The sequence below is a fragment of the Ahaetulla prasina genome, chromosome 12 (genome assembly GCF_028640845.1).
Source record: "Ahaetulla prasina isolate Xishuangbanna chromosome 12, ASM2864084v1, whole genome shotgun sequence".
NCBI lineage: Eukaryota > Metazoa > Chordata > Lepidosauria > Squamata > Colubridae > Ahaetulla > Ahaetulla prasina.
In genome coordinates this window covers 7,735,571-7,747,964 of record NC_080550.1, presented here as the reverse complement: position 1 = coordinate 7,747,964, position 12,394 = coordinate 7,735,571, and the positions used below count along the sequence as shown (strand labels likewise).

Sequence of the window (12,394 nt, the reverse complement as noted above, 5' to 3'; positions counted from 1 at the left end):
TGCAAATGGTATACCTTGACAATACACTGTATTCAAAAATGTTTATAAATAAAACTATTAATTTTTTTTAAAGAAATATAAAAGCATTGGTTTCAAAAGTGAGTGAGGCTATTTATATGTCTGTCTGTCTGTCTGTCTGTCTGTCTGTCTGTCTGTCTGTCTGTCTGTCTGTCTATCTATCTATCTATCTATCTATCTATCTATCTATCTATCTATCTATCTATCTATCTATCTCTCATCTCTCATCTCCTATCTATCTATCTATCTATCTATCTATCTATCTATCTATCTATCTATATCTATCTATCTATCTATCTATCTCTCATCTCTCATCTCCTATCTATCTATCTATCTATCTATCTATCTATCTATCTATCTATCTATCTATCTATCATCTATCTATCATCTATTTATCTATCTATCTAGTAAAAGTATATGAAACAAAGTTAGAAAAAGGAAATTGAAAAATTGATACAATTAAGCCTTCCGTTCTTCTATCTATTGAGTAGATAGAAGAAGAATAACTTATTCTTTTCCCCATCTTCTTCATAATCTATGAAACCTCATCAATTCTATCTTTTCTTCTTTCAATAAAAGGTCTATATAAAGCTTTGGATCTTTCAAAACAAAAATCTTTTGTCTCCCCCCACCTCCAATCAAACCGATCACGTTTAGCATTTCTACAAGTTTGGTAAAATTTATAATCCAGTTTTTTCACTGTATTTCATTGTTTTTCCAAACATTTTGCACACTTTCCAATTTTTATTTTTTATTTTTTTGCACGCTAAAGTGGGGCAAAGCAATTTCCTGATAAAAAGAATCCATTATTCAAATCTTGGTTGCCCTTAATGAATATTTCTGAGAGTTTATTTATGTTGCGAAATGAGGGGAAGCCCAGATTAACTAACTTTCCATCCCGATCCTTCAGCTGAAGAAGATTAGACGATCGCTGGATTCCATGAAGATGATGAATGAAAGCCTCTTGCTCCAAGAGGAAAGGAAAGTGAAAAGGTGGCTTAGGAATCAAGCATCTCTCTCCCCCACCTGTTCCTATAAAGCCGTGTATTATAAGGTACTGATGCACTTTGGAAATGACACCAACAAGAGAAAAGAAACTTGCCCAGGTGTGTTTGGTGACATGGCCCCTTGAAAGGGTGAGAGACACAATGTCAGATGTCTATGGAGATTCTCAGTCATCCAGGTCATGGTTGTTCCAGATGTTGTTGTTTCTTGTTTTTTTCTCAAAGGCAACTGGATTTTTTCCCTTTCACTTCTCATCCAAGAACTGAAAAAGCTTCTTGGATGAGAAGCAAAATGTTTTAAAGGAAAAAAACAAAATCAAGGTGCCTTTGAAAAAAAGCAAAGACAATGTCAGATGGTTGCTTGCTGAATGTGTTGTGACTTGCTCGCTCCCCCCGCAGCCGGGTCCCTCTTATCTCCTGCCGAACGCTGAGAAATGTCCTGGCATGCCTCCAGGCCCCAGCCCTGGCACCATGCCCAGACAGGCCGAGCAAGAAGAAGGGCCTGATATGCCTTCAGCCCCCAGTCCTGGCACCATGCCCAGGCAAACGGAGCAACTAGACCCCTCCCATTCCCCCACAGCATGTGAGCCTGAGGAATGTGAATTACCAACAGCTGGAGCCTGGAGAGATCCTCGCTTCCGGAGAATTGATTGGTGACATCAGCAAAAGGAAGGGAGGGGCAGGCCTGGATAAGTGCTGAGTCATGGAGCCACACCCCATGGCCTATATAAAGGATCTGCTTTCTGGCATTCTCTGAGTCAGGCAAAGTCTATCTTGGATTGCTGAAGTCACTTCCTGGTCTCCTGCCTGCCTTGAGAACTCTGATAGGACTTTGGCAGAGCTGCAGAGGCACGCTTGATACGGACTTCCCCGACCCGGCCGTCAGCGGAGGAGTGGGACACGACAGAATGGGAACAATGCAGAATTTTCACTGGGGGGGGGTAACACAACTCTCCCTTCTTCATAGTCAATGTGTATAGTTGGAAATAAATCCTCATGGGTCAGGTATGAACAACCAAAACCATTCGGTGAATAGATCCAACTACTTTATTGCTGATTGCCTATATTACGAGAATCTCACCAGGCTGTCTACCTTCCCTTGGGAAATGGCAGATATGGACCGGGGTGAAATCCAAAAATTTTCCCTGCCAGTTCTGTGGGCGTGTCTTGGTGAGTGTGGCTTGGTGGTCATGTGACTGGGTGGGCGTGGCCAATTTGTAAAATGTGGTGAAACTCACTTAACAAGCTTTGCTCCCACTACCGCTGCCAGGCATGTCCAGATGGGAAAACTGCGCAGCGCAGCGCAGCCTTTGCAAGGTGGCCACGGGGATGCTGGGAAGCCCACGCTGGAAGGCAGGGAACCATGGCAGGGCTGCGGGCCACAGACCGGTTCGGGGGCATGGCCAGCCAGCAATTGCTTCCAGTTCTCCGAACCAGCCCCAATCTCTGCTACCGGTTCTCCCAAACCGGTCCAAACCGGTCCAAACCAGTAGCATTTCACCTCTGATATGGACCTAGAATTTGACCACAGATGTTTCCTTCCCCTGAACAGACTCCAAGCTGGAATGTGTCTTTATGCCTCCAGAGGGCAGGTAGCTTCCAAAAAGCTCCCCTTCTGAAAAGCTGTCAAGCCTAAATTCGCAGTCTCCTTGATTCTTCTCCCTCTTTAAAAGTTGGGGTATGTCTGCCTCTCCTAGCCTAGCCTGTAGAAATGCTATATATTTAATTTTTATATATTTATTTAGTGTGTCAAACATGTACAAGATAACAGGGATAAGTATAAACATGGACATGAACACAGGAAATGAGTATAAGAAAATGGGGACAGTAGGACAGGGACGGCATGCACGCCGGTGCACTTATGCATGCCCCCTTTACGGACCTCTTAGGAATGAGGTGAGGTCCACGATAGACAGTTTAAAGTTGAACCTGTGCGGGTTTGAGGATGTAACAATGGAGTCGGGTAAAGCATTCCAGGCGTTGACCGCTCGGTTGCTGAAGTCGTATTTCATTTTTTCCTGAATGCCATCACTCTGCTAAACAAATAATTCCCTCAACACTGTCAGACTATTTACTAAATCTGCACTACTATTAATCTTCTCATCGTTCCCCTCACCCATCTCCTCCCGCTTATGACTGTATGACTGTAACTTTGTTGCTGGTATCCTTACGATTTATATTGATATTGACTGTTTCCTGATTGTTTATTTGTACCCTATGACTATCATTAAGTCTTGTACCTTATGATTCTTGATGAAGGTATTTTTTCTTTTATGTACACTGAGAGCTTATGCACCAAGACAAATTCCTTGTGTGTCCAATCACACTTGGCCAATAAAAAATTCTATTCTATTCTATTCTATTCTATTCTATTCTATTCTATTCTAATTTGTACCATATGACTATCATTTAAGTGTCATACCTTATGATTCTTGATGAACGTATCTTTTTGTTTATGTACACTGAGAGCATGTGCACCAAGACAAATTCCTTGTGTGTCCAATCACACTTGGCCAATAAGAAATTCTATTCTATTCTATTCTATCCCTGCAATCAAGTTTGGAGTGGTTTACCTTGAGTTTGTATCGATTGTTTGCTTGTGTATTATTGCCCTTGATGCTGAAGTAGTCGTTGACAGGTAGGAGGTTGTAGCAGACAATTTTGTGTACTATATAATAAAAAACCTGTAATCCCCCAGGTAAACGGAACTTTAAAATTAAAGGGGTGATGTGCTCATTTTTGATATGCCTCTGTGCTTTTCAACTGTCAGCGTCCTCCTGTTTTGGTTTGCATTAAAATGTAGCATGGTGTTTAAAATTGCATCCATTAAAACCGGCCCTTTCCAATTGCTTCTTTGCCCACTGCCCAAACATTCTTTTCCTTTTGGAAAATAATTATTGCCCACCCATCCCCAAAATTCTGCTAATCCATCATATTTTCCTTTCAAATAATAAAAAAAAGAGATTACCGCTGCTCCTTAAGTCCCTTAGATCATATTTTCCTTAAGTAGCAGATTATCATCTCTTGGGGAACATTTGTCTGTGTTTGCCATCTGTCTCTCATTTTCCCCCCGTGAACGGGCTTATTTTTTTATTTTATTTTTTTAAGGGAGAAAGAAGTGCTTCTTCCTTAAAGACGAAGCAGGTTTAATCACCAGCTGCCCATGAAAAGGGACACCACCATGTTTTAGTTGGAGTTAAGGTGGAGATAGGTTTAAGTGGCCAAGAGGACATAGCTTCAAGTACATTGTAATAAAAATTAGGGATCTCTTAAACTTCCTGCCAACATCTGAAACTTGCCTGGTCCAGTCATAACCACAAGTACTATCTAGGTCTGCTTCCTGAAAGAGCCAACCCAAAACCCCTAGAACAGTGGCCTCCAAACTTGGCAACTTTTAAGACTTGTGGACTTCAGCTCCCAAAATTCCTAGACTGGCTGAGGAATTCTGGAAGTTGAAGTCCACAAGTCTTAAAGTTGCCAAGTTTGGAGACCCCTGCTCTAGAAGAACCTTCTCCAACCAGGTGCTTTGTAGACGAGTTGAACTTCCCATCATGGTCGTTCTCAAGAAATCAAAGTATCACATCCTTTGTTTTTATCAGCAATTTAGGAATCTTATGAGTTGGGCTTACTTAGTGAATTTCTGCTCAGGATAAGCCAAACAATCTGTTAAGGGTAATCTGAGTTCACAACCAAGGTTGTGGACTGTTGAACAGAGTACCCTACACATGAAAACGACTAAGACTGGTTGTATACAATAACAGTCACTTGCAGACAAACTGGGGTTTGATATTCCTTTACTTTTAGGGAAAAGGCAAAGTCATAGTCCAAAAACAATTCCAGGTCATACACATATAAAGTCAGTCTTCTTACCAAAACATAGACTTGCAAAACACACAAGCAAGGTCTTCTTTCAGTTCAGTTCAGTTCAATTCACAACAGTCAGTATCTTGAGGAATCAGTAACTAGCCATGATCAAGCAACGATCATAAAGCTCAAATATATAGTTGCAGCATGTCTTCAGTTTACAATGCTGTAGCGTCCCTGTAGATTCCCAACAAGCCATAATTTAGTAGTCCTTTTATACATTGGCTACAGAGCTCAACCAATCAGGATGCTTGCATGATGCAGCACAGCCTTAAAGGAATATCATGCCTTTCTATAAACATACATAGTTAGTTTATATATTGCCTGGTCAACTAGTTAGGCAAATAATAATTTCCTGACACAATCCATTAAAAAAAAAGAACAGGGATCAGATAACAAATTATATTATGGATTTATTGCTGCAGTGATGTATATTAACCATAGATCTTCACTCAAGGCCTTTCTGGTTGAACATTGGAAGATCTTTTTCTCTCTCTATCCCCAACTTTTAATGCATAATGTTGTATTGGTTTTCATACTAATGGAAAGATGAACCTGGGTGGGGGACCTTGGTACTCTCTGAGCTTGCTTGTTTAATTGCAGATGTTTGTAAGTGCTAGTAAGGAGTGCTGTTTGCTGTCAGTTTATATCTTGGTCCCAAAGGTGCTATTTTTCAAGAGGCAACTGGACTTTCTGGTTTTTCTTTGAAGATGTTTCGCTTCTCATCCAAGAAGCTTCTTCAGCTCTGACTGGGTGGTGGGGAATGGAAGGATTTATAATCCTTGCAGGCAGCTGGTCATCTCTAAAAGAATACAAATGGCCAGTTGGATGAGAAGCAAAACATCTTCAAAGAAAAACCAGAAAGTCCAGTTGCCTCCTGGAAAAAAAAACACCCTTGAGACAACCATGACCTGGATGATGGAGAATCTCCATAAACATTTATCTTCTGGTGGCTTGCTGTTTGCTGATGGCTCTTTGTTTCTTGATTCCTTCTTGATTGTTGATTGGGGTTTCTTGATTGAGGTATTGCTTACTTGATTGTTGGTCTGAAGCAGGGGCGAAATCCAGTAGGTTCTGACAGGTTCTGGAGAACCGGCTGCAGAAATGCTCCAACTGTGAATGTGAACTCCAAATGTGAATGCTCCAACACTGGAAATTTTTAAGAAAATGTTGGATAACCATCTGACTGAGATGGTGTAGGGTTTCCTGCCTGGGCAGGGGGTTGGACTAGAAGGCCTCCAAGGTCCCTTCCAACTCTGATGTTATGTTATGTTATGTTATGTTAAATTTTGAGTAGTTCAAAGGACCGGTAGCAGAAATTTTGAGTAGTTCGAAAGACCGGTAGCAGAAATTTTGAGTAGTTCGAAGGACCAGTAGCAGAAATTTTGAGTAGTTCGAAGGACCGGTAGCAGAAATTTTCAGTAGTTCGAAGGACCGGTAGCAGAAATTTTCAGTAGTACGAAGGACCGGTAGCAGAAATTTTCAGTAGTTTGGAGAACTGGGAAATACCACCTCTGGCTGGCCCCAGAGTGGGGTGGGAATGGGGATTTTGCAGTGTCCTTCCCCTGTCGCGCCCACCAAGCCATGCCCACCAAGCCAAACCATGCCCACCAAGCCTTGCCCACAGAACCGGTAGTAAAAAAAATTGGATTTAACCACTGGTCTGAAGTTAAGCTTGAAGTTAATCTACCGTGGCCTGGGCACTGATTACTGGTGGAGAGGTGCTGGAGTCTTTCTCTTTGGGACTGATTGTCTCTTTTGCATAGTCTAGAGATGTTGTCATGTCTATGTGTCTTTTGACAGCTATAAATGTCTATGTGTCTTTTGACAGCTGATTTCTCAGCGTGCCAGGCTTCTAGAACTTCCCTGGCATTCTTAGACTTGGCCTGGTCTAGGATGGTTGCCTTGAAAATTGTCAAGATGAACCTGGGTTTTGAGTATAGTTTTATAGAATAGAATAGAATAGAATAGAATAGAATAGAATAGAATAGAATAGAATAGAATAGAATAGAATAGAATAGAATAGAATAGAATTTTTATTGGCCAAGTGTGATTGGACACACAAGGAATTTGTCTTGGTGCATATGCTCTCAGTGTACATAAAAGAAAAGATACGTTCATCAAAGTACAACATTTACAATGTTGTTTATATATATGTTGAGTATAGTTTTATTATGTATGTTCTTGCTATTTTTATTGTAAATTCCCCCAAGGTGTTTCAGAAGAGGAAGGGATCTATCAATGTATCAAGTACTGTATTTTTCAGAGTATAAAAACCTTAGTTTTTGGGGAGGAAAATAAGAAAAAAACTGATTGGCAGGTGAATCGGCCTCCCAGAATACCCCCAATCAGCTGTTCCCAGAGGTGAATTTTAGCAAAAGGTTCCTTGGTTGTGAGCTCTGTGCCTTGCTTATTTATTTATTTATTTTGCTTTTTTTTCTGCCTCTGAAACTTCTGAAACTCTGTTTCAGAAAAAACTTTTTTCTGCCTCTGAAAGCCTCTGAAACAACTTCAAAAAAAAAAAAAAAGCATCTGAAGCTCTGTTTGGAGGCTTTTTTTTCTGAAGCTCTGTTTGGAGGCTTTTTTTCTGAAGCTCTTTTTGGGAGCTTCTTTTATGAAGCTTCATTTCTGATGCTTTTTTCAGCCTCTAAAACCTCTGAGAGGCTGGGCGGGGCTACATTCGGAATATTAGACACACCCAGATTTTCACCCTCTTTTTTTTGGGGGGGGGGGTAAAGGTGCGTTTTATACTCCGAAAAATACGGTAATAAAAATAATAAGGTGTGCATGCAAAGCAAAACCTCAGAATCTTTTTGGGGTGGGCTACAAGTCTAACAGAGAGATATCAGCCTAGGATATCAATAACAGCATCGTATTCCTTCCCTCTTTTCAAGACTTCCAATTATCCTGGGTCCAGCCAAGATCAAACTATAACAGACACTCACCCCATCTCTGGGAAAGCCTCAGTGGACATCCCTTGGAGCCAGTTTGGGGACCATCTGTCCAACTTTGTGAGCTTTCTACGACTACCAACCAAAAGACCCATCTATGGTAGGAAATGGCCAGGTTTCTCCTAACTGGAAGGCTCATAGCCAGGAATTCAAGGATGTGGATTCAGATAAATTACTGTTTGGCAGAACCTAGTAAAGTCCTCCATGATGAAGAAAAGCAGCTCTTGAAAACTCTACTGTATAAACCCCTACATTGTAGAGCAATTTCCAGTTGATGTAGACTTGATACCATTGGAAGAAATGCCCATCTGGGTTCAGTTCCAAGTGGGGAGAAAGACACTGGAAACATGGTGGCTGTTTGGAAAGATGGTTTTAATGGTGGATAGGACCACATGGTTTTGAGGTCCTGGGCAAAAAAGCACATGATATGTATGTATGTACGTATGTACATATGTATCTCTATCTCTATCTCTATCTCTATCTCTATATCTATATCTATATTTGTTTTCTGAGGTTTCTATATCTATATCTATCTATCTATCTATCTATCTATCTATCTATCTATCTATCTATCTATCTATCTATCTATCTATCTATCTATCTATCTCCTCTGTTGGCCTTTCAATTTGAGCTTGTATTCTGATTGGTTGTCAGACTCCCATGGGGCCATGCGGACAAAGTTTGTAGGTTGTCTTTTGAGTCCCAAGCTGGGTTGAGCCTTGCTGGGTGATGCAATCTCCCCAGGTGCCATGTGGTGAGTTCTGTTGCTAGATGGGTAGAGGGCTAATCCTGCCTTTGTTGGATCTTGGGTGAGGGCATTTGCTTATGAATAGCCCTAGCTATCTCTTTATCTCTTAAGTGCTGACATCTGTGGTGGGCTATTGAGGAGAGTGGGGGCTATTAAGAGTGAGTCTGCTTCCTGCCTACAAAACATGTCTCTCCATTTCTCATCCAGGGAGATATAATATTTCTGCCTTTTTAGTATTTCCTAGAATATTTCATTCTTCTAGGAGAGGGGTGGGTGCTAACCTCCTACAATACCTTGCAAATGTTGCTAGGTACAACTCCTTGACCATCAATCATGGTCATAGAAGTTGGAGTATGACCCTTCTACTCTACAAAAGGTGAATTCCTGATGGGTAGCTCTTTTCCCAAGCATAACCAGTGGTGGGTTTCTACTGGTTCACCCGGGTTCAGGCAAACCAGTAGTGGCAGCAGTGGGAGGCTCCGCCCACCTACCCAGACGTCATCACGGATGCTCTGCACATATGCAGAAGGTTCTGCGCATGCGCAGCAGCGCTGCATGTGGGCAAAGCGCGTGCCCATGCACGCGCGGTCACAGTTCCGAGTGGTAGCGAAGGTAAGTGGAACCCACCACTGAGCATAACGTTCTTGATATTTCTTTTCTCTCCCTGCCCCCCCCACCCCCAGACCGGAAACATGCCAACAATCTCACACCCTTCAGTGGAATGGATTTGCCTACTCAGACCCTTTCAGCCCGAAATGCGAACGCTCCACGAAACAGCATCCACAGCTCAGCCTCGCCCAAGGAGATTCGGAAAACCAGCGCCAGGAAGCCATCCAATTTAGAAAACACCATCTCCCTCCAAGAGGCGATGGCCTTGTTCCCTTCCTTGCAGCGCCTGCTTACCAAGAAAGGCAAGCTCTCTATTTCATCTCTCTACTTTCAGAGTCCCACCACAGGATTCAACGCCTTGCAGAAGAAGCTCAAAAGCATGTTGGACAAAGATCGAGAAGACGAGAACTTCAAAATCCCACAGCCGTTGCCCGAGATTAAACCCGAAGAAATTCTGAGCTGCAGGTTAGCAACTTCGTTCATTGTTTCATTCCCTCATTCTTCTCATCGACCTTTGTCCCCATCTCGTCAAAACTTTGGCACTTCATGGTCTCTGAGCATTCAACTATATCCCCATGGGACTCTCAAACTATTCTGAAAGTTCCTCCCCCCCACCTCATTTTATTTTGTGTTTCAGCAAATTTGGGGTTACATTCCTTCTGTAAGCCAACCAAATGTAGAAAACTGTTAGCATGCACATTCTGGGCCTCTATATTCTCTGGTACCCCTATATTCTGTGATATGATGAAGAGCTGAGGTGGTGCAGTGGTTAGAGTGCAGTCCTGCAGGCTACTTCAGCTGACTGCTAGCTGCAATTTGGCAGTTCAAATCTCACCAGGCTCAAGGTTGACTCAGCCTTCCATCCTTCTGAGGTGGGTAAAAGGAGGACCCAGATTGTTGGGAGCAAGAGGCTGATTCTGTAAACTGCTTAGAGAGGGGCTGTAAAAGCACTGTAAAGTGGTATATAAGTCCAAGTGCTATTGCTAGTTCTTCCTTCCTTCCTTCCATCCATCCTGGTACAATGGTTAGAATGCAGTATTTCAGGCTCTGCCCACAGCCAGCAGTTTAATCCTGACTGGCTCAAGGTTGACTCAGCCTTCCATCCTTCCAAGATGGGTAAAATGAGGACCCAGACTGTTAGGGGCAAGAGGCTGATTCTGTAAACCGCTTAGAGAGGGGCTGTAAAAGCACTGTAAAGCGGTATATAAGTCTAAGTGCTACTGCTAGTCCTTCCTTCCTTCCTTCCTTCCATCCTGGTACAATGGTTAGAATGCAGTATTTCAGGCTCTGCCCACAGCCAGCAGTTCAATCCTGACTGGCTCAAGGTTGACTCAGCCTTCCATCCTTCCAAGGTGGGTAAAATGAGGACCCAGACTGTTAGGGGCAAGAGGCTGACTCTGTAAACCGCTTAGAGAGGGCTGTAAAAGCACCATGAAGCAGTATATAAGTCCAAGTGCTATTGCTATTCCTTCCTTCCTTCCTTCCTTCCTTCCTTCCTTCCTTCCTTCCTTCCTTCCTTCCTTCCTTCCTTCCTTCCTTCCTTCCTTCCTTCCATCCATCCATCCATCCATCCATCCATCCATCCATCCATCCTGGTACAATGGTTAGAATGCAGTATTTCAGGCTCTGCCCACAGCCAGCAGTTCAATCCTGACTGGCTCAAGGTTGACTCAGCCTTCCATCCTTCCAAGGTGGGTAAAATGAGGACCCGGATTGTTGGAGGCAAGAGGCTGACTCTGTAAACCGCTTAGAGAATAAAAGCACTATGAAGCGATATATAAGTCCAAGTGCTATTGCTATTGCTATCTTCAGTATCTTTAGTTCTGTATCTCTCCATATTAGGTCTCTCTAGTTGACACTTTGTTATGATTGAACATAACCCATAAAGTGCAAGAAATTAAATAACCGTTGGTGATCAAGTGCACTGCACACATCTTAACCTTTTATTTTCTTTGCACAGGTATCTTCGTTTGTCTCAGAGCAATATTGATACACTACTGGAGCTGTGTAAGGAATCTGGGATTTATATAGATTTGCACCCCCATATGAAAGAATCTGAAATTGATGCTAGCTCCGTACTCTCACCGAACACCCACCGACCTCTGTAGACTGTATTTCTCCTCCAAACTTGGTTGCTTTTAGATTGTGTGTTGCGTAGAAAACGAGACTTTTCGGCCTGCATCTACCTGGAAACGAACAAACCAATTTCTCAGTTGAAATGAAAAACCAAAAAACTACAGACTTTTTGGGAAAGGATGAATGATGCGATGGTTTAAAAAAACACTTATTGTCAGTAAAATTGTAAGCAAGTGAAATTGTTTGTTGATATTGGTTAATGTCCCCTGGAAGATGGGAGAGGAGAAGAGAGAGACAAGAGAAAGAGCAGAGAGAGGAGAGAGAGGGGAGGTGAGGAGAGATATGAGACAGAGAGAGAGACAGAGAAGGGAGAGAGGAGAGAGGGGAGGGGAGGAGAGGAGAGGAGAAGAGAGAGAGAGAGAAACAGACAGACAGACAGACAGAGGAAAGAGGAGGGGAGGAGAGGAGAGGAGAGGAGAAGAGAGAGAGAGAAACAGACAGACAGACAGACAGACAGACAGACAGACAGAGGAGAGAGGAGAGGAGGAGAGAGGGAGGGAGGAGAGGAGGAGAGAGAGGAGAGAGAGGAGAGGAGGAGAGGAGAGGAGAGGAGAGGAGAGGAGAGGAGAGGAGAGGAGAAGAGAAGAGAGGAGAGGAGAGGAGGAAAAGATACCAAGAGGTCTGAAATCTCTGAAATACGTCATGTTAAACCATGACATCACTGTTTTTGTGATTTCTCAGGTTTCCTTCAAAATATTAGGCATCAGGGCATTTCTTTTATTTATTTATTTATTTATTTATTTATTTTGTCACAACAGTATATATAAGCATAAGCATGAAAGTAACTATATAATATATAAGCATATATATATAAGCATAAGCATGCAATAACTATATTAATTGAATATAATGAAAGGAAACAATAGGACAGGAAAGGTAGGGTGCTCTTATGCACGCCCCTTACGGACCTCTTAGGAATGGGGTGAGGTCAATTTAGGTCATTAAGGTCAGTTAGGTCATTAAGACTGTTGCCAATTGCTCATTCATATCCTAGGATGCTGAGGATCTACAATCAGTTGGGTCTCAAATGGTTTGGAGAGTTTGGTGCAACTCTCAATTTATTT

The 12,394-nt window shown here is 42.4% G+C and overlaps 1 protein-coding gene across 1 annotated transcript; it reads left to right on the top strand.

Annotated features, from left to right (window-relative positions):
- The first annotated feature begins 958 nt into the window (after nt 1–958).
- C12H16orf78 (chromosome 12 C16orf78 homolog) lies at nt 959–11,302 on the top strand. The gene is made up of 4 exons (XM_058155402.1): nt 959–1,046; nt 7,755–7,937; nt 9,269–9,659; nt 11,155–11,302. The coding sequence occupies exons 1-4, from the start codon at nt 959–961 to the stop codon at nt 11,300–11,302; spliced, it is 810 nt and encodes a 269-aa protein (XP_058011385.1).
- The last annotated feature ends 1,092 nt before the right edge of the window (nt 11,303–12,394 follow it).